Genomic DNA, 27,109 nt, shown 5'->3' with positions numbered 1-27,109 from the left:
AAAAAAACCTTATTTTGCAAATTATGGCACAATTGTAGTAACAGCTACAATCTATAACACTTTTTATAGCACTTTCTAAATAAAAATTGAGTATGTGTTTATCTGACTGATTGTATTAATTGATGAAAAAGCAGCCATGTGCAGTTATATAGAAAATCGTGAATGTGATTCATTGAAATTCATGGAGATGCATCTTTCAGAATCGAATTTTGTCCTCATGTTTATTCAAGTTTTAGCAGGACAGTCGGCTAATGTAGGAGTAAGTCTTGAGTTACAGTACGAAGATTCAAAATGGAGTTTCAGTCCTGAGTAACATTTACGTTACTCTGTACTGAGCACAGCGACACGGCACGTCAGAAGAAATAAAGCGTAACCGCTGGTCTCGAATGTAACGTTCGTAGGAGGAATGTGCACGAACACATTCTCTTCCTTGCATCCCTCCACGCTGAAGTGTTTCTTCATTGTTGTTTATTTGTGTCACGTTCGGTGTGGTGGTGGGGAGAGGGGGTGTCGGGTTCGGAGGCTGGACTGGTACCGGCTAGGTGGGGCTGAGAGATGAGTGTGATCCCGAATAACATCATACGGGGGAGGAAGTACGAAACGAGACGTTTCAATAAAATTCTGTAGATAAAACTGACAGGACTGGTTTCTTTTCCTTTAATTTGTTTCCCATCTGTATGTAGATTTGAACCAAGATACATATGCAACATAGCAGCTGCTGACTTAAAACAACTGCTCAATTAAACTTAAATTTGTAGTTGAAGTCGTCCTAAGAGAGAGCTTAAAACACTATTTGTGTACTTGATAATGCCCGACCCGGAACATCTCTACTTAGTTGTTTAGTATGCTTGCTTGAGTGTAGTTTTAAGCGAATAAATAAAGGTGTTGTTTCCTGCCTTTATGCTCATGTATAAACCGTGTAAGTGCATAATGCACTAAAATGAAGCAGACATGTAGAAATCTAATAAAAACCAATTTGCATGTGAATAGAAACACTTTCTTGTTTCATGTGACACTTCTCTCCTTTGTGGGCTATCAGACATCTTTCCTTATCTTTCATCTTTATGGCAGAGAGTCAAAGGCCCTGGAGTCTATCATTACGATTCTCACATGAAGAATACCTTCAACATATTGCCATTGTCAGCAAAAAAGCCATCATGTCCTCATGAATCATCTTTCAGCAGTGCAGTCATCAGAGCTACTCTCTCTCTCTGATCATTTCTAGATCCACTAATTTCTTTGTGTTTGCTGTGACACATTTTTCTTCTTCTTCGATGACAGCAGTCTTGTTAAATTTTTTCCCATCCCTCTTGTATTTCATTTTAATTATAATCAGTTAGCCCTTGAGTCAGAATTAAATCAGAAATTGCACACTTTGAAGTATACTTTCCAAACTGCAGTGAAATAACATTTTTAGCACTTTGATTCTCGGTTAAAATCATATTCACAATGATTTTTATGCCTTCACACAGACGACAGCAAGTGGCAGGGAGACATTTTGTTTTCAGGTGTTCAATCTGCATTCTTGTGAACACAATTTATAAAGAAGTCCGTGTGGGATTTTTAAATTTTTTATTTTGTATTAGGCCTGGGTAATATTGACCCAAAATCACATTACTGTTATTTTATGGCTGAATGGCGATACACATATTACTTGGTATTTTATATTCCAAAATTTTCCATTGTATGTCAACCACGTGTCACCAAAGTGTCAACCATACGTCAACCATGTGTCATATCACAAGAACTTCTATTGAAACCGAGACTGGGTTTCTTTCCCTGTTTGAAATATACACTGTCTTGTATTGTATGTTCTCAGGGACCATACGTATTTTAAAGCGTCTATTCAGGTATGATTCTGATATAAGTGTCTTGACAGAGTGAGAAAAAGGACAAATGAAGACGCTCTTGTCAGCTGCTCTCGGTCTTTCAATTTGAACCATGAATGTCTGAATAGGCACATACTCTAAATTTATATGGGTGGCTGATTTGACAAGTTACAGATGACTGCTGTCATGAGCACAGTCGCATTAGTTATGTTCCGCCACTTAGCACTTTTGTTGTCCATGTTTTTTTTACTTTTACAAACCAGGTCATTGTTGATTGTTGTGAAGACCGGCGTCTGGGCTGCAACGGCTCTATTGTAATATAAACGTTATTTAGTTATCCTAAACCTTCTTTTGAAAATAAATTGACAGTGTAAAAAGTTGATATACCACCCAGCCCTATTTGGTATCATAACTTTCAGTTAGACACCTACATAAAGTGATTATACTTTGGTAGTCAACAGTCAAGGTCTCAGCGACTTAATAAAATGTATTATTTACCTTGTGAAAACTTATCTCAGTAAAGTCTCCAGTAGGGATGTCACGAGAACCGATACCTACGATACCTTTCGATACTAAAATAACAAAAAACGATGCCGATGCCCAAGTTTTTGAAGTACCGTAGGCACCGTCAGCTTCGATCCCAGCAGCTGTTAGCAACTTAGCATTAACATCAGTGCTGCGCCAGTCGACGTTTACATTCTGAAAACCAAGACGGCAACTGCGGCTGCAGCGTTCGCCCCACCTCGACTTGTTTATTAAAAAGGCAAAAAGAGTCGTGTATGGGAGTACTTTGCGTTTGACGCCGGGTTTACACCGGACACGGAAGCAACGCCGCCGCTCCGCGCTAATCCTTAGCGCGCCGGCACATAGTTGTTTACACCGGAAGCTGAAGCGGCGCATGGGAGTGGATGGGAGCCAGCTGTTATTTAACCACTTATTGCCTGAATTAATTTCCAATTATATAAAAAAATTATTACTTGTGTTTTTGGCTGTCATAGAGATGCTAAATTAAGTGGAGATTGTTAATTTTAATATAGCATATACAATAGATATAAATTTAGGTATGAGGCAAATAAGCGACATTAGGCATAATGTCGCTAACAAATTTTCCAGTCTCTGGTATGTAGATTATTATATTGATCCTGCTTTTGGTTGAAATTGAATAACAACATGTTTCTGTACAATCATTGCTGTTCCATCATATAACCCTAACCCTCGCTTCCCGTAGAACGTTGATGCGTCCATTTAGTTCTGCCGACAATAAAGGGCAGAAATTGCATTTATATCCTAGCATTATATTTGTATTCTGTTTTGCACATAATTCAATATTGCACACTTACTCTGCACAAACAGTTGTACATAGTCTGTATATCTGCAAAGTTATATTTATTTTGGTTTGATAAGAACAATGCACAGCTCCTTAGCAGTACCAGAGTAAGCTATAATCCAATTTTCATCTGTAGTCCCTGGGTATTATACATTATTATATATATTATATATATTCGATGAACGAAACATCAGATTTACAGTCATATACGAATACTTATGCTTATATTCTTCAAAAAATGTGAAGTATATGCACAGGAATTATATTTTATACGATATTTCACCTAAAAAGTCTATTTTTAGCCCCAAGTGCCTGATGTAGCGAATTCGCTACAAACCGAAATCTGCTAATTACATCATCAATTTTCATCACATGCAGTCTATTTCAATATATATTAGCATAAGAAGCAACCAATGAGCTGGTATGTATTTTTTATTTTAGCACAACTTACTCAAATTTGCTCAAATCCCCACATGTAGCAGGCTAAATCTACACAGTCTCCGGAGCTGCACTTCCGGTTTCCTCCACCGGATGTATTATCCACTCCGACCACTAGAGAGCGGCAGAGTGGTTCCAATACCTTCCTAGGTATGTGTAGTATCTGCACCATCAGGCATTAGTGGGATACAATCATCACCTCGGCGGCACTCAGACCGGAAGGGGTTTGAGGCGAATTCGCGACATACGTCCTTAAGGGGTTAAGGCTTGGTGCTGCGCTTACGAGTCGCTTTGGCGTCGCTTCAGCGTCCGGTGTAAACCCGGCGTGAGGCAGATGTATCATTTAATGCATAACGTGTCTCACAACAAAGCGTCACTCACATGCGACCGCAACTACCGTATAACCCTCAGTATATGCGCAGCGCAAGCACATTGAATTACCGTATATGACATTAACAACATCCAAATAATGCACTTTTTTTTTACCGTGGTATCGAAATTGGCATCGAGAATCGTGTTATTTTACTGATATTGGCACCGACTACTGAATTTTTGGTATCATGACACCCCTAGTCTCCAGGGAATCCTTTCAATTTTGGTAAAACGTTCACTTTTTTTTTAGGGCAAAATGATGATACTTTCATGGTCAAAGGTCAAAATCACTGTGAACTCATATCCTTTGAAGTTGGCCCACTTGTTCACTTGGTCGAAGCATGATTTTTGCCTCTTGAACATATATCATGATAGTGACGTGAATTGGTGACATTTAGGGCATTGCTTCTATATTTTGACCATTCTTGGACTTAAAAGTAAATGTCAAAGACCATGGTGACCTCATAATAAATGTGGAAAATGTGTAGACTGAAACTGCACTGGATGGCAGAGGCAAAAAACCGCAAGCGGTAATTCAAGTTATCAAGCTTTGACTTTATTTTCTGATCTTAATCATTTAAACCTGATTAATGCATTTAAACTTTATGTGGTCAGAATAATTTCCTCTGGCTGTCTATATTTTGTAGGTGTTCCTTTCCAGCTCATCATCATGAAATTCTGTGGCAGCTGTCATTTTATGTGTATGAGTTGGTCTCTGATCCATTTCTGTGGTTTTATTTTCTTTCTTTTTTTGTTCAGCTGTCTTATAGTCAGAGAAAATGCATTTAATAAACGACAGCTCACACAAAAATGCTATTTTTACTAATACTCTTATTTATTTTGCAGAGGCAGCTCTTAAGGCAGACATACTTAAGGCTCAGTTGCTTTGTACCATGCCAGAGTATCTTCTCTCCCCTGCTGGCGTGCCCTCACTTTACATTTTAACGATAAACACTAATCAGGAATTAATGTGACCCATACAGTACTGAAGGGATTACTTTGTGTGATACTCTAGAATTAATGAGAAACTCATTTGAATACATTAAAAATAAGTCCAACATGTTTTTGCACAGCCAGGAGGACATCAGGCTTAAAATGGACACTGGACAGGAATGATCCAGATTCATGATTGGACACCATCAATTAATAACTTAATAATGTCATTGCCAGTTTGAGTGTGGAGAAGCAGGTTACAGACAGAAGAGGTCCCTCAGATTTTGATATAATGTGTTGTTCCTTTTAATTTCCTTGTTGGAGAAGAAGCGCTTATCAAGATCAGCTGGACATTTGAGTGATAAGAAAGGCCAGAGGAGCAGAATTGTTTGTTCACCAGAAGATGTTTTGAATGAACCAAGCAACTGACTGTAGGGTGATATTTAGTTCTCAACCTTGTCACAAATGCGAGCCTGACTTGGAATGAATTCGTTTTTTTTTACTTTTCTTACTGGAGGGGAAGAAATTCTGTTGAGGCTGTGATTGATATACTCCCGTTAAGTATTTTCCATAGATAGTTTTCAGAAAAAAATATTGCCCTGTTGTCATACCAATGCAGAAACTAAACTTAGCAGCATTACAGATGAGCTTCTCTCTTTGTTGGGTTTCTGATGCTGATGCTAAGGACATGACAGCAGCTAAAATAAGTGTAGCAGCGAATGCCTGGAGCTGCAAAGTCACTTTATTAAACCATCCTCAGTGGTGATGTGTGGAATGTACTCTACTCATTTGGTGTGATGGTTTATAAAATAACATCTCCTCAGCCTCTTCTCAGGCCTCGACAGGTGACACTGGGGCGTAATGTGCTGGTTATGAAGTTGTTTGAATTAAATTGTGTTACCAAGGCTGCGGCTCTCTGGATGCTTTTACCTAATAACAGACTTGATGGACCCTACACAGTAATGATCAATCGATTCAAATGGCAGCACTTCATATCTATTTTTATCCCTGCAATAGTGAAGTCACAGCCGTCATCTCGCTTCTCTCCAGTCCACTCTTTTCAATCTCATCCTCCCCTCTCTGCAGTTCTGACTCTCCTCCCCCCCACCCCTCTTCTCTGTTTTTTTTCTTCTAGCTGGGTCTCCTCCATTACCCCTGCTATCCTCCTATTTTGTCGTCCTTCCTTCTCCTCGCTGTGCTCTAGTAACCTGCTGTGACCCAGTGGAAAGCTTTTCCACATCATTGGCTCAGTTCACTGGCACTCATTCAAAATAAGTTGCTTTAGACATATTCCACTACTCAAGTAACATCTGTTTACCACTCAAACATGCAGGTTTTCATGTCAAACAGCTGTTGGCACTGTCATCCAAGCAGAAACAATATAAATGAAGCTTTAGATCTACCAAAATTTTTATCCTGTAACCCTTTGATAAAACCAACACCACAGTTGCTGATTCTGTCTTGAAGGTAGACAAAATCTGTATCTTTATCCACTGGAGTTTCTAAAGCTGCTTTCAGATATGCACTGGATATGCAGTACCTCCATATTTTCCATTGCCAGGGTGCTGTAAACAAAATCATGTGATCTACGCAGCGGAGTTAATACGTCAGCTCCTGCCTCTGCCTGCTGCACCCAGCTTCTCCATCTCTCGCCTGAATGTGTAAGATTTGATGCCGTTGTGAACTGTGCTGTGTTGTGTATGTGTGAAAGGCAAACTCTGGGCTTAAGTGTTCCCCACATTGACGCTCTTGATTTTTCCCTCCAACAGGACTTACTGAACAAGCAAAGGACATGTTCCAAACTTACTGTAGATGCTTTTCCAATACATTTATGATGAATGGACTGTATTTATAGAGCACTTTTTCTTCTCTTAACAAAGCACTTTGTATAACGGAATTTGCTGACATTCATTCAGCACTGAATGAATAGTGCTTTTGTGATTCACCTATTCCATACACACAGCCAGCACAGTGAATAACCTGCTCAAGAATGCCTGAGCCACAGCAGCAATTTGGAAATACTAGCCAAATAATTATCAGGCCATGTGTGCACTACCTTAAATTTAAAATAAAATTATGTAGGTTGAAAATGTAAATATTCAGATTCCATTCACAACACCATTTTAATTATTGTATAATCACACAGAATAATTGATGTTTGTTAGTTGTCCTCTACAAGTGTCGGCAAGTGTTCAATGCCTGAAGGTGATTGGTATTAAGGTGATTGCAATCTGCAACTAGACCACTAGATGACACTGAATGCTATAACTGAATCGTTTTCCTTAATATCTGTTTACTTTCTTTACCAAAGTAATTGGTTGACCTACACAGCTGTCAAAAGAAGTTTATGATTGGCTGAACAGAGGCTAAACAAAGAGTTCCATCATTACTGAATGGTGTGCACTGTTTACTTTGCTGTCATGCTGCACTGACTCTGTATTTAATCAAGAAAGTGAAACTCTGAAGCCCTGTCAGTCACAACTGATGCTTGTCAGTGTAGGTCAACTCTCTCTTCATGTCTCTGCTGGATGTCACTTTAGCACAGGACAGTGAATTCTGAATGCAGAAAATCTGTTCTTGTCATTGAAAGTGTTCCTTTTTATCTGCAGGCCGAGATTCAGCAGTTGGTGTACAACGGTTTCAGGAAAACGCTGAGAAAGCAGCCATCACAGAATAATCCAATTCCAAGACACACAATCCTGGAAATGTAGTTACTATAATCATGCCTGCCTGGCTGACACACAGCTCCTGCCATTATTCATTCAAAACATACCATGACCAACTAGTTAAAGTATTTTTCAATGAGCCGCAGAAACAAATTCAGAAAGAACTCAAGGTTCAGTGATCTCCTGCCTTTTCCTGATCTACCATCTGAAGAGAGTTTTTACCTGTCTAACAACTTCTCAAAATGTTTGACATTTCTGGTTGTTGAGGGAAATGTCTTGCTGACTGTCGACTGACTGTATGGATTGCCATGACAATTGTCACAGACATTAATGTTCCCCTGATGATGTATTTTGATCAGTGTGAACCCTCAACTTTTCATCTATTTCACTCTGCGAATGATTTGATGACTAGTGGATGTGAAAGCACTGCCTTAGATCTTAACCCAACCAAATAACATATGGGTGGATTTTGGAGCAACATATTGTCGTATAGTAGATGTCAGTGCATACCCTTTATTCGACCTTGTTATGGTGTAAGAGGCAGGTGAGGACTGATTCATCACAGCACATCTTCACATAGTGAAATCTCACTTACCAGACAGGATGATATCTGCGCCTGAGTCAAGGGGAAATGAGCCATCCACCAATACATTTTTAGAAGAAAAGTAGTAATGATGAATTACACAGTGAGGAAAAAGCAGCCTGTGATACAAATGTTTTTTTGGTTTATTGGTGGGTGGCAACAATGTCAAGGTGCATTACCGCCATCTACTCGATATACTTCTTTTTCCTTCTTAACAAGTTGGTATGAATATACACTGCTCAAAAAATTTAAAGGAACACTTTGAAAACACATCAGATCTCATTGTGAAAAAAAATTATGTTGGATATTTATACTGATATGGACAGTTTAATGTCTGAGTAACAAAAGGATGCGACATCTTTGATGGAAATAAAAGTTTTCAGCCTACAGAGGGCTCAACTTTATAGACACCCCGAAAATCATAGTGAAAAAGTGATGTGGCAGGCTTGTCCATTATGCCAAAATTCAATTTCTGCAACTCAAAATACTTCTCAATATCTTGTGTGGCCCCCACGTGCTTGTATGCATGCTTGACAACGTTGCGGCATGCTCCTAATGAGACAACGGATGGTGTCTTGTGGGATGTCCTCCCAGATCTGTCTAAGGGCATCAGTGAGCTCCTGTAAAGTCTGAGGAGCATCCTGGCGGCGTCTGATGGACCGAAACATAATGTCCCAGAGGTGTTCTATAGGGTTTAGGTCAGGTGATCGTGAGGGCCATTCAATTGCATCAATTTCTTCATCCTCCAGGTACTGCCTGCATACCCTTGCCACATGAGGCCGGGCATTATCGTGCTTCAGGAGGAACCCATGACCTACTGCACCACGTAGGGTCTGACCATGGGTTCAAGGATTTCATCCCAATACCTAATGGCAGTAAGACTGCCGTTCTCTAGCCTGTAGAGGTCTGTCATCCCTCCATGGATATGCCTCCCCAGACCATCACTGACCCACCACCAAACCAGTCATGCTGAACGATGTTGCAGGCAGCATAGCGTTCTCCTTGGCTTCTCCAGACCCTTTCACGTCTATCACAGGTGCTCAGGGTGAACCTGCTCTCATCTGTGAAAAGCACAGGGCGCCACTGGCGGACATGCCCATTCTGGTGTTCTATAGCAAATGCCAATCGAGCTCCACGGTGCTGGGCAGTGAGCACAGGGCACACTACAGGACGTCGCACCCTGAGGCCACCCTCATGAAGTCTGTTTCTGACTGTTTGGGCAGAGACATTCACACCAGTGGCTTGCTGGAGGTCATTCTGTAGGGCTTGGGCAGTGCTCAACCTGTTCCTCCTTGCACAAAGCAGCAGATATCGGTCCTGTTGATGGGTTGAGGACCTTCTACGGCCCTGTCCAGCTCTCCTAGAGTAACTGCCTGTCTCCTGGAATCTCCTCCATGTTCTGGAGATTATGCTGGGAGACACATCAAACCTCCTTGCAATGGCACGCATGGATGTGCCATCCTGGAGGAGTTGGACAATCTGTGCAACTTCTGTAGGGTTAAGAAATCGCCTCATGCTCCCAGTAGAGATAATGACTCTAGCTAAAGCCAACACTAATGGAAAACCAGTCAAAGTGATCAAGAGGGAGAAACTTGAAATGGCCTCCACATGCAAAACCACTCCTATTTTGGGGGTCGTCTCATTGTTGCCCCTCTAGTGCACCTGTTGTTAATTCCATCAACACCAATGCAGCTGAAACTGATTAACAACCCCCTCTGCTACTTAACTGACCAGATAATTATCAAAAAAGTGCAATTTAATTCATGCCATACCCTGATAAAAAAGTGTTCCTTTAGTTTTTTTGAGGAGTGTATTTGAACCCAGAAAAAACATAAGAGATAGATACATTGTGCGAATTTGACAATCAAGTTGAATTTCAGATTAAATCACTACATTACAACATTATACTTAAAGTTATATGTAGCAACTCCTTTGCTGTTATACGTAACATCTACCTTTCTGCAAACTAGTTCTAAAACTACCATTTCAAAACAGGGCAGAGACAAAGGTATCAATGGTTTAGGGCTGGGCGATAAAAAGATAAAGATAATTATCGCAATATACATTTTCCTTGATAGAAGTATAAGACATGGTCAAAATAATGTCCATAGAACTCATCCCATCCTGTTTTGACAGACAATGCAAACAGTCAATGATAATGAGAATAGAAATGCGCCAAACCAATCATGTGGCTGGAATAGAGTTTCAGCCAGGTTAGGTTGACGCAGACAGCACAGAGTGTAGGAGCAGCAGCACAGGTGCTAATGTTTGGGCTCCTGCACAGAGGTGGCCGACTGCATCAATGCAGTGACACAACATAATCATTTATTTTTTTCTGCTCGTTCATAGATTTAGCAGTTTAATAAGGCTGCTTCAGGACCAGGACAGAACCACATTAAACTGATTGTTCACTGAAAAATTTAAATAAACTCATTATCTACTCACCGCTATGCTAATGAAGGTGAAGTGTTTGAGTCACTTTTGGAGTCTCAGGGGTAAACAGCATTTTAGCCAAATCAAATACATTTGAAGAAAACTAGACCCCTCTTCAGATGTAATAAAACAGCCAAAAACCTCAACATGCCTCCATACTGCTTGTGTGGAGTCTGCTCTGAGAGCACCTCCAGGTGAACCAGGGACAGGTGATTGGCACAGCTGAGATCAGTTGGCCAATCACCTGTCCCTGGTTTGAAAAGGCAGCAGATGAGCGGCCAGGGGCAGTCATGACGGAGGATGCAGAGACAGATCTAGAGCTAAGCAAGAAATCTGAAATGGTTATGTGTGGGACAATTTATGTTCAGTTTGATTTAAGTTTGCTTCATTATAAAAGAATAAGTATGCTGAAAAGCAAGCCCTAATTAGAGATCATACTGTGCTTTCAACTTTGTGTTTACTTTCTTCTATCTCTTAACATTACAGTTCCTTTGTTCACAAAGACATAACTAAATGTTTGTGATGATGACTTAATTCACCTATCGGATCAAAAGTAACCACATTAATTTAGATTCCAAATTCCAGATTCCATATCTTGGCAATATGCCTGTCGGGGGGCTCACTTACAAACTTCTCAAACAGGTGTTAAAACGCAGGCGTAGTTGAACATTTTGGGTGGTTTCAATATATTTAAAGCCGGCCTCCCAAAGTGCATCGGGACATATTTACAAGAAAATAAAACAAATGCATTACGGAGCAGCTCCGTCACAATGCCTAGTTTTTTTTTTTTAAACCTAATCATACTTTGGCATTCAGTTGCATACTTCCTGAATTGATCACATGGACAAATAATTTCCTATATGTGTCTGAAAGGGACCATATGCCAGGATCTGTGCTTGTGACGCCTGAAATTTGCTATCATGTCAACAGTATGTTGCAGCAAACTGAAATGTCTCAAAACGTCTCGATGTCTGATTCTGTCAGTCAGCTGTCATCTTCAATGTCAGTATTCCCTGGAAACACTGATATTTGTAATTCCTTTTCTGGCTCACAGAGCTTCCCTGACCTGACTGCCATAGAGGCTTCAGTACTTGTGTAAATGTATCACTCCAGGTTGTTGGTCAAGTAGTAGACAGACAGTAGCGGGCCTACTTGGAGGTGTTTATAAAGGTAGGAAGCACTGATATCTGTAGACAGGAGTAGAGAAAGAGACGAAGTTTTAAGAAATGACTCATACACAGGTATTAAGAATGTGATGCGGAGGAATGTAGAAAAATTACATTTCAACCTTGAAAGACAGATTTGAGAACACAGGGAAACATCCAGGCAGCGGGATGGAGGGAGACTTTATGTCTGGTTCGTTGAGGATTGTTGAAGCTTAAACATCACAGGTGTATGTATATGACCTCATGGTGTTCTTAACAATTGAAACTTCAGTTGCACAGTGGTAAAACTCAGAGTTATACTGTGACATAAATCTGTCTCACATCAATCAACGCTTTCACTACATAACAGTAGGATTTTTTACCCACCTATGTTCAGTTTATTTCTGGCAATGTAATTTACATGCAAGTGTGATTTTCTGTGGAGTTGATGGATGAAATGCTACATTGTTAACTTCATATGTTCTTTAATTTGGTAATGTTTTCTCAGTAGTCTTCTTACTGGCATTGCATGGTATAAAGGTACATACCAATCACAGCTTGCAAAACGGCCAACATCATGACAAAAAACCTATTTGCTTCATTTTTGTGTGTTAATGGTGGCACCCTTATCACTTATAATAAATACTTAATCTGACACTGCAGTTATAAAGGGAAGGTTTCTGCTCTGCACAGCAATCTTAGACACATGCAGCTATTGTGCCGTTGGTTTCTTATGTGACTAAAGTTTTGTTAAATCTTTTAAGGTGTTGCGCAAAAGTTGAATGATAAGAAATTATCCTTTTCTGTTACTGCACAAATGTTTTGTGCTTCAGTGTGAGTTCTTCTCATCGGGCTTCATTCACCAATATCTTCTCCGTTTGTTAAGAAGTGTTCTTCTTAAACTGCAGAATTGTTCACATCTGTGTGAACAATTCACACAGATAAACACTTTCAGGTTGAAGGTGTGTGCAAGTTTTTTCTAATAAGCATGGGTAAATGCCCGATCAATGCCCATAAAGAGGCATGAGACTGCAGTGCCTTGTGAACACAAAAATCATAGAAACTGAAAAAAACCATTACATTTAAGAAGCCAGGAATGATTTAACAAAAATCCAAAGACGAACCAGACTCAAACCGTAGAAAAAGTTATTATATCTGATCAACAGTGGACATGCTGTACCCCTATTTTAATATTTTTAATTCAAATTCAAATTTCAGACTGTGAATTCTCAAAAATTAAAAGTTAATTGCTCTTTTTAAGTTGTATCATGCTATGATATTTTCAATTATATCAGTGGTATAAAATGGTTAAAGAATGATGACACTATTCTGATCTATCACAATAATTTCTGGGATAACATATCCTCACAGCCCTACCTTAATATATATAATCATCCAAGTAAGAAGTTGCATTGCAAAGTTGAACAATGAAATATAATTCAATGAATTGATATTGAAGCAAATTAAATCAGAAAAAGAATTGAAGTGAGACCTTGTTAATCATAGTCTAATCAATTTGGCGATACCCAGCCCTAGTTGGACGGTATAAGTATGTAAGATGCTGCTCCGTTTTTACTATGCATGCAGAGCATTGTCACATGACAGTGGAAGCCTATTATTATTCTAATCAGTAATTTTCTCATTAAATTGTGTCGTTGTTTTATTTGAATAGATAAAAAGCTAGAAAGCACAGCTTACAGTATTTAACATTTGACAGTTTGCCAACGCTCACTCAGTATAAAGTTAAGGTACCAGGGGTCTCATTTAAGATTAAGATTAAGATGCATTTATTTGTCCCAAACACATGCACAGACATGCACAAGCACACTCATGCAATTCTAGGGAAATTTAACCTCTGCTTTTAACCCATCTGGTGCAGGACACACAGAGCAGTGAGCAGCCATGTACGGCGCCCGGGGAGCAGATTTTGGGGGAGTAAGGTGCCTTGCTCAGGGGCACTAGACAGGGTAGGGAGAATCCTCTTGGATTTTTGAACCAGGGTTAGGGTTAGGGTTCCAGGTTCGTCTTTTTGTTGTTTCTCCGTGGAGTCGAACCAGAGACCTTTTCTGCCCATAGTCCAAGTTTCTGGCCCTGCAGGCCGGTATCGCACAGATCGATTGAATAATCCTGCAGTTTTGGATGATTACAGCACGAACATGAGATACAACAAGTTCCCTCACATTCTGACAGTGTGTTATTTTTTTCCACCTCCACCTTTTAATGGATCTGTTTTTATTTCAGGCTCCGCTCCCTATCGTTTTCACTCTCACTCACTGTATTATCCGCAGCAGCATAGTATCAGTGTATTTTCTTTATCATTGACATCACTGCTGTCCCATAAAATCTCTTCACCTCACTAACGAACACCTCGATGTCAGTGTCAGACAGTTTTGCTTCCTCTTCTCATCGCTTAAAGGGACTCTTACCTTTGTTGCATTTTTACACTTTTTTTGGATAAGGTTAAATTGGTATTAATAAGGTAATGACACTCTAAAATGCAAGACAGACCCACCAGGAGTAAAAACAAACAATTATTTCACTCTCATAATATTTAGTGAAAACTTCAACCAATAAAATTCTTCGGACCGAAGGACCTTATTGGCCGACAGACCTGTCTGTTTGCTGCATGGACATGCAGGTTTTCCGTCTGCTTCTTGTGGCGCATTCGGGCCCGCGTCATCAAGGCATGTGAATGTAAATGTATATAACTTACCGAATCCATTTCTTTGGTAAACAAAAACTCACGTGCGTGCGCGGAGGCAGTAGGTCGTAAGTCTGCTTGTAAATAAAGTTTCTTCAAAAAAACACCGCGGATGGGAACGAGGGGGTGGGGCATTGGAGGAAGGCGGGATGATTTGAATGTGCTGTAATTCTCAAATGCAACAAAGGTAAGAATCCCTTTAATGCCATGACTCACGTCATGACTCACGGTGGAAACCCATTGGTCAGCAGCATAATTTAATATTCATGAGGTGATTTACATTGACCATTTACGGTTTAAAATGGGCCGTGGAGAGGGCGGATTTGGAGGCAGATCCAAGTACAAACGTTTCCAGGTGGACTACGATTTATAAAGCGAACATTGCATTCTTTGAACAATTTCACAGATAGGCATTTTCATATTTCACGTTTGAACTATTTGCAAACTCTAAATTAGGCTATGTTCTTATAGTCATAGTCATATCTCTAATTGAAAGAATTATTATTGTTATTATCATACCATAGCTTGTGAGCAGTCTAGATTCAGGCCTGCTGGTGATTGAATTCCATTTTGCTCAGGCTTCTTGTATGTGCTCATGAATCTTCTGTTCTCAGAATATCTGTCTTTCTCTTAGGAGTTTTTTGACATGACACTGTACAAATTGCCCAACTAAAAGAATGATTTATATAACGCTGTTGACCAATAAAATTGTCCCTGGGTCCTTTTTGGTACGTTTGCTATACTTCACCTGGAGTCCCTGTGACTCACCAGTATGAATCACATATTATTATGATGGTGCTGTTCAAATTGACGTACTTCATCTGAGTCTATAAAATCAGGAGCTGCATCTGATTTGTAGCCTCGAACAAACCTTTCTGAACATCAGCAAAAGACGCCACCAGGGCAATCAGAGAAACTGTTGGTGGTGCTAATCCTCAAGTTTCTGTGTGAGAGGTGAACATGTTTTTTTTTTTCATACAATCTGTCAGTCTGATAATACATTTCTTAGGTTCACAGAACTGGTAAAATATCTGACGTCAACAAAAGCCTGGTGTTATCGAAAGACATCACAAGCACAGCAGGAGTTTAGCCTAGAGCTTAAATGTTTGTTAGATTTTGCTCCACATATATAAACTGAAATTAACTTGATTTTTATTAAAGCAAGTATTAAGAAGTATCATAAACCCTTTTCCGATCTCATGATTTGAAAACTACATCTGTCAGTTTTGGGGATATTCTTTTTTACAATTCTTTTAGATTTAATCTCTAGATGTGTTGGCAACCAAATAGTAACATAAGCTGACATGTTCCTTCATTGTAAACAACAGTTCTAATTAAGCCATATACATTATTTTAACAGATTAACATAGTATTACAAAAATGATGATACATTTATAACATAACAGGATATAATCCAAAGAGAGACACACTTAATAGACAAACTATTGTAGTTGGTCCCAGTCTATTTTCATGTTTATGCTGTGAGAGATGCAGCAGGTGTAAATCGTACTAAAGTAAATAAAAATGCTATTTGTAAACTTAGACAATATAGAGCTGGAGGAGAATGCGGGGTGCACTCAGTTTGGCACTAAGTGAACACTGTGTGAACCAAATTATTTTTTATAATTAAGCTTTTTGATCCAAATAAACGATTGATCACTATATCAGCGATCACTATAAGTTGATACACTTGTGTTTATTTACTGCTGTTGGACTCTCATGATTAACGTTAAATAGAGGTTAATTGTTATCTATTTCTGTATAGCTGTCATAAAGCTTTCACATCCACCTGGAGATTTTTTTCTGCCTTTAATTACTCTTATGGTTACTGATTCAATTGTCATTTGCCATGGCATTTAGTTTTAATTATAGACTTTTTGATATGTGTGGTCTGTTTTCACATTTCATCAGTTTTGCCAGTTTGACTGGAAGCAGTTTGAATTTCTTTGGATTTTTTTATGATTGACCGTCCTGTCCCCTGGAATAAGAGGTAATGGGAATCCCTCTGATTTAAAACAAAGTCTGTATCTAATTTCTAAACATCTAAATCCTATGTCATCAGGTTTTCTATCCTACAGCAGGTTTACCCTTTTTGTTCCAATTACCAGATGTATACTGGTAAAATATTTGCAGAGTGCTTATTCTGATGCTGTGCAGTGATAGTTGTCAAGAAGTCAAGAGGTGTAAGACTCTGCATCGATGCAGTAACAGAACATAATCGATTCATGTTTTCCGCTACGTTTATTGTTTTAGTGATTTCCCATCGCTGAATAATTATAACTACAGCTGTTTCAGGACAGGCTGCTCATTAAAGGTCCATTTGTCCTGTGTCAGAGTCTCTGTCGGAGTCTGTTTCCTCCTCACTCCCCCTCCTCACTCACATGACACTGTAACCATAAACACCATCACTGATCACAAGTTATTAGGCTACGTACAGGAATGGCGTTTACTGTCTGTTTGTTTATGAGACACATGTATCAACGGGCTACACGAGACGTTACATAACGTGCACACTCAGAACATCCGGGTTAAAGTGACCAGAACGATCCAGGGTCATGATCCGACATCATCGATTAATAACTATTTTAGAATATATGACTCAATAGTGAATATCATATGAGAGTATCAGTTTGTGTGTTAAGTGTAACTAAGACGAACACACACACTCATGCAGTCAGAAGTTCTTCCCGCAGATTACAACGCAACGCAGTGTTTTAACGTCATTGTTGCAGAAGAAGCGACGCCCCATTCATCGATTATAATAAATATGAATTCAGCAGGTTTATATCACGATATATGACAAATTATCATTATAAGAATTTTCTCCAATATCGCCCAGCACTACAATGGTTTAAAAAATATGACCTTTTATTCATCACCATCCACACTAATGGAAAAAGAGAGTTTCTGTGGTGTCCTCCAGCTGGAGAGCTCTCTAGGTTGCAGGGAAATGAAAAACCATCAGCAGCAACAGCAGCTACTCACTGAAAGCTGCTCAGAGTATCAGCACTTGCTGATGGTTGGCCAGTTCAAATATAGCAGCTCTAGAGTAGTAGGGAGGTTTTTATAAAATGGCAATTTGTGTCCGGCATGGAGAATGACAGCCCTGAAGGGAGAATGAAAGTGCCACCTGAATGGTTTGTGTCACTGATATAGAGTAAAAGTGCTCCTTGTCTTCTTATTAAACCCCTCTGGGACAAATCAATTTCCTGCACAAAGCCACGTAAATGGGGAGCCGCAAACAGAAATCCAACTGAAACCCAACAGAAAGTTATTCACTGTGAATATCCAGCTTCTTTTCTCATTTGTTGGAAGAGATTCATCTGTGTGAGTGGAACCGTTACTGCAGCAATCATCTGAGAAGAGATCATGATAAAAGTAGGAGAGGCTCTAAAATGCGACAAGAACAGGAAATTAGTTTGGAGTTGTGGAGTATTTCTAGTCAGAGCAAGACTGAACAGGCACGCAGATCAAACTCCATTAAAGTTATGAATCTGCTTTTGAAAGAGAAAGTCACCACTTGAAGTTTGCTGTCAAGTCTGAAAAGAGTTGATGATTCCAAGGTCATCGATTCCCCAAAATACTTAAAAGTATTTAAGTAACAGAACAGAGCTGCACATAATTCTAACACAGTGGCTGTTTCTGATATTTCCTATCCTGATAAGAGCAAGCTTTCATCTGTAGTATCCGAAGTGCAGTAACAGTTGGGGAAGATGGTGAACTCAACAATATAAACATAATTATTTTAGTGTTGTATAATATATATTCAGAACAGCTCCGTTTTTCGGTGTTGCTATAACAACCAATGGGTTAGAGTCAGCACTGATCTATAACTTAAAGTTCCTCGTTTTAACGTTCTTCTTATTCACACTACTTTCCCTTAGAGCTTAGAGGTGAAGTGTATTAGATAAATTATTTTAAAATCATCAGTATTCTGTACAATACTACAACTACATTAAGTGTATCAAAATGGTACTAAATCTAAAATATATTATAATAAATAAAGAAACAGGCCTATAGGCATGCAAAAGCAGGCACAGTACAAGTGTAACTTCACCTTCAGGGCTCCAGACCAACTTTTTATATTGGTATTAGCACCAGTGCGCCCAGCACATAATTTCTCACTCCGCCTTTTGGCAGCGCAATAAAACACCGGTTATACCGTATTTTCCGCACTATAGGGCGCACTGTCAATGAATGGTCTATTTTCGATCTTTTTTCATATATAAGGCGCACCTGACTATAAGCCGCATTAAGCGAAACAAAAGTCAGTCAGTCCGCCAGCGCCACCACCTAGGTCCCGCTGGGAAACAACAGCCTCCGTCCGGGCGCCCGCACCGGGAAGCGCGCTCATGCAGCGCGGACGCCGAGCACCACCACGTCCACATCCGCCCCAAAGCTCACCCACCCAAGGCCACCACGGCCTCGCCGCCGGACACAGCGCCCAGGGAGAACCACGAGCAGGACAAGCCAGCACTGAACAGCCCCCCAGAGAACACAGCGGCCACGGAGGCGACTCAGCCCCGCGCCCGCCGCACCAGAGGAAAAGCCACAGTATTTATTACTCCGCGACGCTCCTGACGGTAGCCGTAATGCTGCAAGCAGTGCGGCTTTGTAGTTTACCAAAGTTGTACTAAAAAATTTTGACAGAGCGCCGTGTACCAAACAAAATCGCTTCGAGGTCAGTAAGCACAACCAGAATTAATCCATATATAAGGCGCTCCGGATGATAAGGCGCACTGTCGTTTTTTGAGAAAATGTAAGGCTTTTAAGTGCGCCTTATAGTGCGGAAAATACGGCACCTTTTCTTGACAGTTACCTTATACACTTCCCCAAAAACTTAAGGGAACACTTAATCATCACATTATAACACCATGTCAGTTAAACATAAGGGATATCAATCTCTCCATTTAGGAAGCGCAAGGGATTGTGAATCAAATGAAAGCGAAAAACAGGCGCAAGCGAGAGGCTAAAGCAAGACAAGCCCTAAAAGGGGTTTTTGCTTGAGGTGGCCATTGCTCTCTCCTTATCCTTCTTGACTGATTCTTCCCTAGTCTTTTGTTCTGCTAGTGTCCTTATCAGTACTGGTAGCATGAGGTGGCCCAATCAGGTTGCAGAGGTAGTCCAGCTCCTCTACGATGCCACATCCATATGTGCTTTCGCAGGAAGATTTGCTGTGACTCCCAGCACAGTCTCAAGAGCATAGACTCTATAGCATTGGTACGTGTACCCCTGGGGGTAGGCGAAGTGGTTCAAATTTGATATGCGTTTTGCATAGTTCACAATCTTTCAAGTCCTATCGCACAAGCTCCACCTCCCCCGACGGTGCAGGGACGACGGGCCAGTGGTGTGCACGGAGCCCCGGGCGGCGCACGCCAGCCCTCACTTTCATTGCGTCACAGGGTTTCGAAACGAAAACATGCATAAGTGGCATAAGGGCGGCTGTGGCTGAGCGGTAGAGTGGTCGTCCTCCAACCTGAAGGTCGGCGGTTCGATCCCCAGTCTGAACCATCTGCATGCCGAAGTGTCCTTGGGCAAGATGCTGACCCTCAATAGCCCCCCATAGAATAACAAAGTGCTGCAAGTAGATGCATGAATGTGTGTGTGAATGGGTGAATGTGAAACTGTACTGTAAAGCGCTTTGAGTGGTCTTCATCAGACTAGAAAAGCGCTATATAAATACAAATCCATTTACCAAATCCAAAAGTGTGGAGTATCTCTTTAAAAACAGACTTTAAGGACACTGCTTGAGAAAACATGTAGGTCTTTAGACTTCTAAGTGTCTGCGGAGAGAACATCTAATGTTAAACCTTTCCATAGCAATAGCTACTGTGAATGCACAATCTCCCCCTCACCTCGACAGAGGGACAGACAGGAGCAGCTGGTCAGAGGATCTGAGAGATAGTGGATGTAAACGGGGCAGAGGAGCTTAGAGATATGCTAACTCACAAACTGAGACGCCATCTCTCTTCCTGGCACCAGCTATCTTCATCAGCTGCAAGACAAGCCCAATCTACTCTAAACCCATCTACTTTTATCAACCAACTTCAGTTACAGATTTGCTCGGTACATGTTATTTGGTGTTGTTCAGACTCCGGACTTTCATAACATAAAAGCTGAAATGTATATTTTCTATATTTTAGATCATTGATATGAGCTATATTGTTCACATTCCATTTTATCCATAACCTACAGCTGCAGGTTTCAGATGCGTTGATGTTGGTGGTCTGATTTGACAGATGCTGCAAGTTATTCCCCTGATTAAGATCACAGTAGATAAAGCAGCAGCAGAACTTTTGCTTTGTTTTCTAAGATTTCATCAATTTCTGCTGTACTTTGTTCTTACAGAATGTCCTGATGCGGTGGTCATTGGTGTAGATGGTGTAATCATAAAATATGATTATTAAAATCATACAGTTATTTATTAAAAATAATACAATTATTTATTAAAACGATAAAGTTATCAATTAAGAATAATGGAATAATTAATGAAAACAGTACAATTATCAATTAAGAACACTAAAATTTGGAATTATTATTTATAAAAGACGGGGCACCACCCTGGTATCAGGGACCAACAATCAAATGTAAAGATCAGTCTCATTTAGATCTAGTTCAATTAGAAACTCAATATTTACTATTAAAGATTATATAATGAACAGTGAAGTTTATGGAGTTCTTGACCGTGTAGAGGTTGGCAAAATTCACTTATGCAACATTAATGAAAGAACATTTGGGAAAGAAATACATTTATTATGAATATAATAAAGTATAAAAACACAAATTACTAACAATGTACTAACTAAACCAAGATGTGTATGATAGCGTGTGTGTCTATGTAAGTCAGAGTTCTTCCCAAAATGGTGACTGGCCAAAAAGATATCACCTTTCCCCCCTATTGGAATGTTTACGACATGTAGCGGAAGTCTGAGCTAATGAGGTGAAGACTATGCATGTGTCTGTGTGGATGTTAAGTCAGAGATTGAAAGAGTCAGAGAGATATGCAAAGAATGCATGTGAAGAGCATAACTAACATTTACATTCAAATAACTTGTAACCACAATATCACAACACATATCAAACTTATAAACGTCATACAGAATCGAATAAACAGTCTTGCTTAGCCTAGTATAATTACTAAGCCCAGTTGTGTTACCCATCCAAAGAAAAGGGAACATTAAGTTGCAGTTCAGTTCGCAGTTCTGTGAAGTGTTTTGGCTGATCGTATGGTTTCTGCCTTAGCAGTTCTGTTGAGCTGTGCAGCTCAGATGCTGGTTGAAGTTTTCCTGCAGGACATCGAGACGCTGCTAGGAGTTTGGTAGAGCTTGATTTGAGAGGAGGTTTCCTTGATGAGATGAGCTGGAAGCTGCACCTTTGCGCTCCTCTTGTAGAGTTGGATGGAAAGAGAAGATTTGAGCGGGAGCAGCTAGGCTTCCCCCTCTGCGATGCAGGAGAAGGGGCTGGACTGCCTTCCGCCTTGTAGGGATTGTAGAAAGAGAAAAAATCGGGGGAGACCTGGCCTTATATTGCCTGGGACCTCACATATCATGGGGTCCAGAGTAACCAATCAGGTGTTGACCCTTGTGGCTTTTCACACCTCTGTTTGAAGTTGAGGAATCCTAGGAGACTGAGTTCCCTGTGCTCTGGTTTTGTCAGGAACAAAGGAACACGTGGTTTCAGGCTTTTGACTACACACGTAGGACGAAAGGGAGGCCTTGGGTTTCACAAAAGCACTTTCCCAACATTGGATTCATTAAATATGGGGTATGCAATTCTGGGGAATGACTGTCATATTTGAACTCTGGACCAAAACAAGTTGGAATAAGCCACCATAAACAACACGATACTAACCAACTGTGAGCAGAAGATCAGTTATATCTATCTACCTGTCAAGCAGAAACAGAGCAATCTCTTCATCCCTTCCAACTGCCAGTGGTGTCTCCCCCGTCGAAACATCTCACTGAAGTCTATATGCCCGTCTTCGCCCTGTCCTTACTTTATGTTCTAATTTATTTTCTTCATTATTTCGTTTGCTGTAGTCTGTGAGGCCTCAGCATTTAGGTTTTCGAGCTCTACTGTGGAAATGATTGTGGGTATCTTTTCCTGTGTGATAGCTGTGTTAGCATTTCCAGTGGCAAACAGTAGCTAGGTTCTGAAACAGTATTGGCAATGGGCGTTATCTAATGCCACTTCACACCACTCCATAGAGGAAGGCAGATGAATTTGACAAAGTGTATTTGTGTAAAATCACTTAATCGACAACTCGCAGACGTGTTGATTTCATTGGATGCACCAATGCCAAAGAAAGCAGATTATGCTGTGTAACCAGTATAAATTTACAGACATATATACTAACGCTTAAACAATTCCTGCGCCGCAAAATGGAGAAATAATATAAATTTACCAAAGAAATAAGGGATTAACGTTTTTATAAAGGAGAACTGAAACTAATGGCTGTCTACAAGAAAGAAAATCAACGTAAATACAGGCTAAAATGGATGACTTTGAAAAGGATTAACAGTTAAGTAAAATACATACAATTTGTGTTATGTTAAAATAGTCATTGTCTTTCTTTTTAGAATCTCCATCCCTTTCAAGAAACAGAACAGATTTTAGCTTTTGTTGAAAAAAGACATCCTGTTTGAAAATGGCTCTTCTCTGTAATGACGTTATCAAACTTTAAATATGAGTCTAATCTTGTACTTTTGTTCTATTTCTCTTCTACCCTGCCTTCCTCTTCCTCTCCATCATCTGCTCACCCTCTGTCTCTAATTGATGACTTTCTCTCATGTTAACATTTCTCCTCCCTCTCAAACTCTCCATCTCTATTCTTTATCTCCTTCTTCACCTCCTGTCTCTCTCAGGTGAACAAGCAGCAGCTGCAGGCGGTGAAGGAGCGATTCCTGGTCTTCCTCAACGGAGAGACTCAGATTGTGGCAGATGAAGCTTTCTGCAACGCTGTGAGGAGCTACTATGAGGCAAGGGACTCCATGTTTACTGTACTTTCTGTGTAAATGGTCTGAGTCCTCAGCTGGCACTTTTTGAGTTGGAGCTCTTCTCCTATTGGGGATGCGATGGTATTTGATACCATGGACACTAGCAAGCAAAGTCATCCTGAGAAGACAATCACAACCATGTGTGGGAGTATCTGTGGTTCTACACCGTAGATCAGGGGTTCCCAAACTTTTCAGCCTGCACCCCACAAAATAACGGTGCCAGATACTGGCGACCCCCAACGACACTGGAGGTGGTATGTAATGTTGCGCACAGCCACGTGCATGCACTAGACCTGTGCTTGTGTGTTCTCCCAGACAGCGCACACAGACAGAGGCCACGGGGCTCCGCCCCTCCGGCCCCACTCACTCGATCAGAGAGACGCACACAGTGAGATGAGAGCTCGTTTACATAAAGTCGCTCAGTCACTGAGAGGGCTGCTCTCTAACAGTGGAAACAGTGAAAACACAGTCTCTCTGGTCACAGCTGCTCAGAGATCCGCGCCGCAGCTTCTTGATCAGAGCAGAAGCTACAGTTGGTTTGTACCGAGCTTCAGTTTCTGTGTCCGCCTCAAGTCCGACCTGCTCTTACGTTTATTTTTAATATTTCGTCAACTAAAATATATCTTTTTAAACTATTAGTAAGTAACAATCAAAGGTGCGGTTGCAGCTGCCTTAGAACAAATCTCTGGGCTCACCTATTGGCACCATCTGAGGACGCATAATGAACTATTCTATTTTATTTTTTTACGCTTCCATTAATAGCATTAAAGATCTTGGTGTTTGCAGCGCAATTTGCAACATGTTCACTCGTGCTGTTGCACTACAGCGAATACATCTTCTAAAAATGTTTGTGTCATGTCAAACTTCTTTGAACATGGTTCATGTAAATACTGACATAAACTTGTCACCATCCTGTGTTTGCTAGATAGTTTACATCCAACAAACATTTTTAACAGAAAATCAAGGCCTTTTCTATACCACTGCAGATATGTTTTTAAACTGTTATTTTCTCTGCCATCTTCTTTAAAAAGAAATTTCAGTCCACACAACCTGCATTTTACAAAATATCTCTGTCCAGACGAGAACACAGAGCTGACAACAAATGCCCAAGCATGCAAGGTCAATAGGCCTACATCAGTGATACATCAAATACCAGAGATATTGGCTGAGACTGACGCCTGGCAATGTCAGTAAGGTGGTGCAGTTTTGCCAAATATAGCTGCAAACTTGTACTTACACACAAATGTTCTGGAGAAAACCAGAGACTCCAGAACTCAGTCTCCCAGGGCCCGTCAACGCCACAGAGGTGTGAAAACCGACTGGGGACACAAATTTCAACCACTATTGGTCACTCTGGGCCCCATGACCTATGAGGTCACCAGGCCAATATAAGCCCAGGTCTCCCCCTCTTCTTCCTCTTCCTCGGCTTCTCCAGCTCACTCTTTTCGACTCATCTCTTCAACCGAGAGGTCACCTCTTTTTCTACTCAACTTCAAATGGAAGAGATGTGCAGCCCGTAGCTCACCTCACCAAGGAAACCTCCTCCCAATCCAAGCTCTACCAACCTTCAAGCAGGGGTCCTGCCTGAGAACTTTGAACAGCAACTGAGATGTACTGCACATCAGAACCACAAAGACAGGAGCCGCAAACCAGCAAGAGGACTTCACTGGACGAACAGCACATCAACCTTTTTTCCTTTTCAACTGGGCTTAATAATTATAGGCTAGGCTATTCATGCTCTTAAGTCTTTCATTGCATGCATCTAGTAACTTTCTCTAATTTGGCATCAACACACACACCCGCATATCTCAGCACCCATCTCTCTGATCCCCGCTACATGTCGTAAACATTCCAAAGGAGGAGGGGGGCTCGTTATCTTTGGAGTGGCCAACCGCCATTTTGGAAGCACGCTCCCTCACACAGACACACAGATACACACACACACACACACACACTCACATACACATCTTTATATATTAAGTACACCGTTAGTAATTTGTGTTTTTATACTTTATTATCTTCATAATAAATGTTTTTCTTTCACAAATGTTTTTTCATTAAGTGTACTTTGCCAACCTCTACTGTCAAGAACTCTATATCCTTCAAATTAGCTAACTATCCATATGGTAATTTTGGTTATAGTTATTAATTTAAATGATAAGAGTTCCACATTTTTAGTTAGTAGAGGGTCTTAAACAGAGGAAAGTTTCTTTAATAAAATATACATTTTCATTGTGAACAGGTCGTAAGTCAGACAAATGTATTTATTGAGCAGGATATTTTTCTGTGGAAAAGCAATATCTGTAAACAATAGATAAAGAGAAAGATGATAATGTTGAAAAATACATGTAAACGACAGAATTCAACATTATAGAAAGATAATTCAACATTTCTTATGTATTATCTTTGTCAACACTTTTGTTAAGCCAAAAGTCATCTCGTCCCGTTTGCATCGCTCCTGATCTGTTCACGAACTGAACTTTTGGACACCTACAAAACTATAAACTGGTATATTAACTGACTCTGGTTTGCAGAACTTTCCTGAGACTTCCTGGTTTTGGGGCTTGTGGTTGCGTGCTGTGGTTTCAAACCGTCCCGTTTTCAATGGTGGGAGTGGAGTGACTTTGTCCTCCACACCTCTGATGACAGAGTGGTTGTTGAGCTCTTATGGCACAAAGTAATTAAATTTAGCAGCAACATATTGAAACAGATTAAAAAAATCGATCCACAAGCACTTTTCTGTTTGTGAGGGAGCTGTCTTTAGATCCCAACTCCCCTCTAAAACGTTCATTTTCTTCACCTCCCTCTGACCACCCCAACCTCATGTCACCACACAGCCTCTCTCGGCCTCATTCACCAACCACTCTTATAAAGAGAAATTACCTTATCACTTAGACTGTTTTAACAAAGATTCTGACATTCACCAATGTTTTCTTGACTGGGATTTGTTGTTATGTAAGAACAGAATCTTTGCATACTAAAGAGCAGTCTTACACATACTTAACTACTGACATGCTTGTACAAATAATCAGTCATTGTGTTTTATCCAATTCTACAGTTGTAAAATATAGCATACTATCTTATCATATATACTATGTGTCTGGTTTGTGGTTCTTTATAGCTTACAAATGATCTACAGAGAGAAACTCATTATTAAGAAAATAAGACAAAACGGTTTCTGTGCATTGTGGTATCAGCGGCCGCTTCTTGTGTGTCTCCAGTCCTTTGTGCTCTCCCTCTCCCACACCTGAGCCCCAGCTTTAATGAGAGGGCTGAGGCATTGGCACCTCCCCGAGTGGTGCATTCTGGGAGATGTAGTGCTCCCGGCAGCCATCTTGTGACGTGGTAGCCACTCTCGGAGAGGCACATACTTCCCCTCTACCATCCGTCCTCTTGTGATGCCACAGTATATTTTTAAGTTTGCAAATTTCTTTTTATTTCTTTGTGTCTTGAAGATTTTAAACACACGGACCACGTTGAAGAGGAAAACACTTCTACTTAACTTGCACTTACCAAAAGAGCAACCTATCTTTAGGTTTTACACTCGGTATATTCATTCTGAACACAAAGCTGACCTTCTGCCTCAGAGATGGGCGATGACCCAAGAGATGCAACCGCTCACACGGTGTCCAGGTCTGTGTCAAGATTAAAGTGTCACTCAGGTTTGAACCTGTCCGAGCCCGAGA

General features: G+C 40.5%; 1 protein-coding gene across 1 annotated transcript in view; it reads left to right on the top strand.

The window, feature by feature from the left end:
* The window catches only part of LOC133009740 (calcium-dependent secretion activator 1-like), a 41,552-nt gene extending 18,111 nt beyond the window's left edge, over positions 1 to 23,441 (top strand). The window contains exon 2 of the mRNA XM_061077273.1: positions 23,292 to 23,441. Within this exon, the coding sequence (XP_060933256.1) occupies positions 23,292 to 23,441 (150 nt within the window). The remainder of the gene's footprint in view (positions 1 to 23,291) is intronic.
* The last annotated feature ends 3,668 nt before the right edge of the window (positions 23,442 to 27,109 follow it).

Source organism: Limanda limanda, chromosome 8 (genome assembly GCF_963576545.1).
Source record: "Limanda limanda chromosome 8, fLimLim1.1, whole genome shotgun sequence".
NCBI lineage: Eukaryota > Metazoa > Chordata > Actinopteri > Pleuronectiformes > Pleuronectidae > Limanda > Limanda limanda.
The sequence above is the reverse complement of the archived record's forward strand: the minus strand, read 5'-3'. Positions and strand labels throughout refer to the sequence as shown.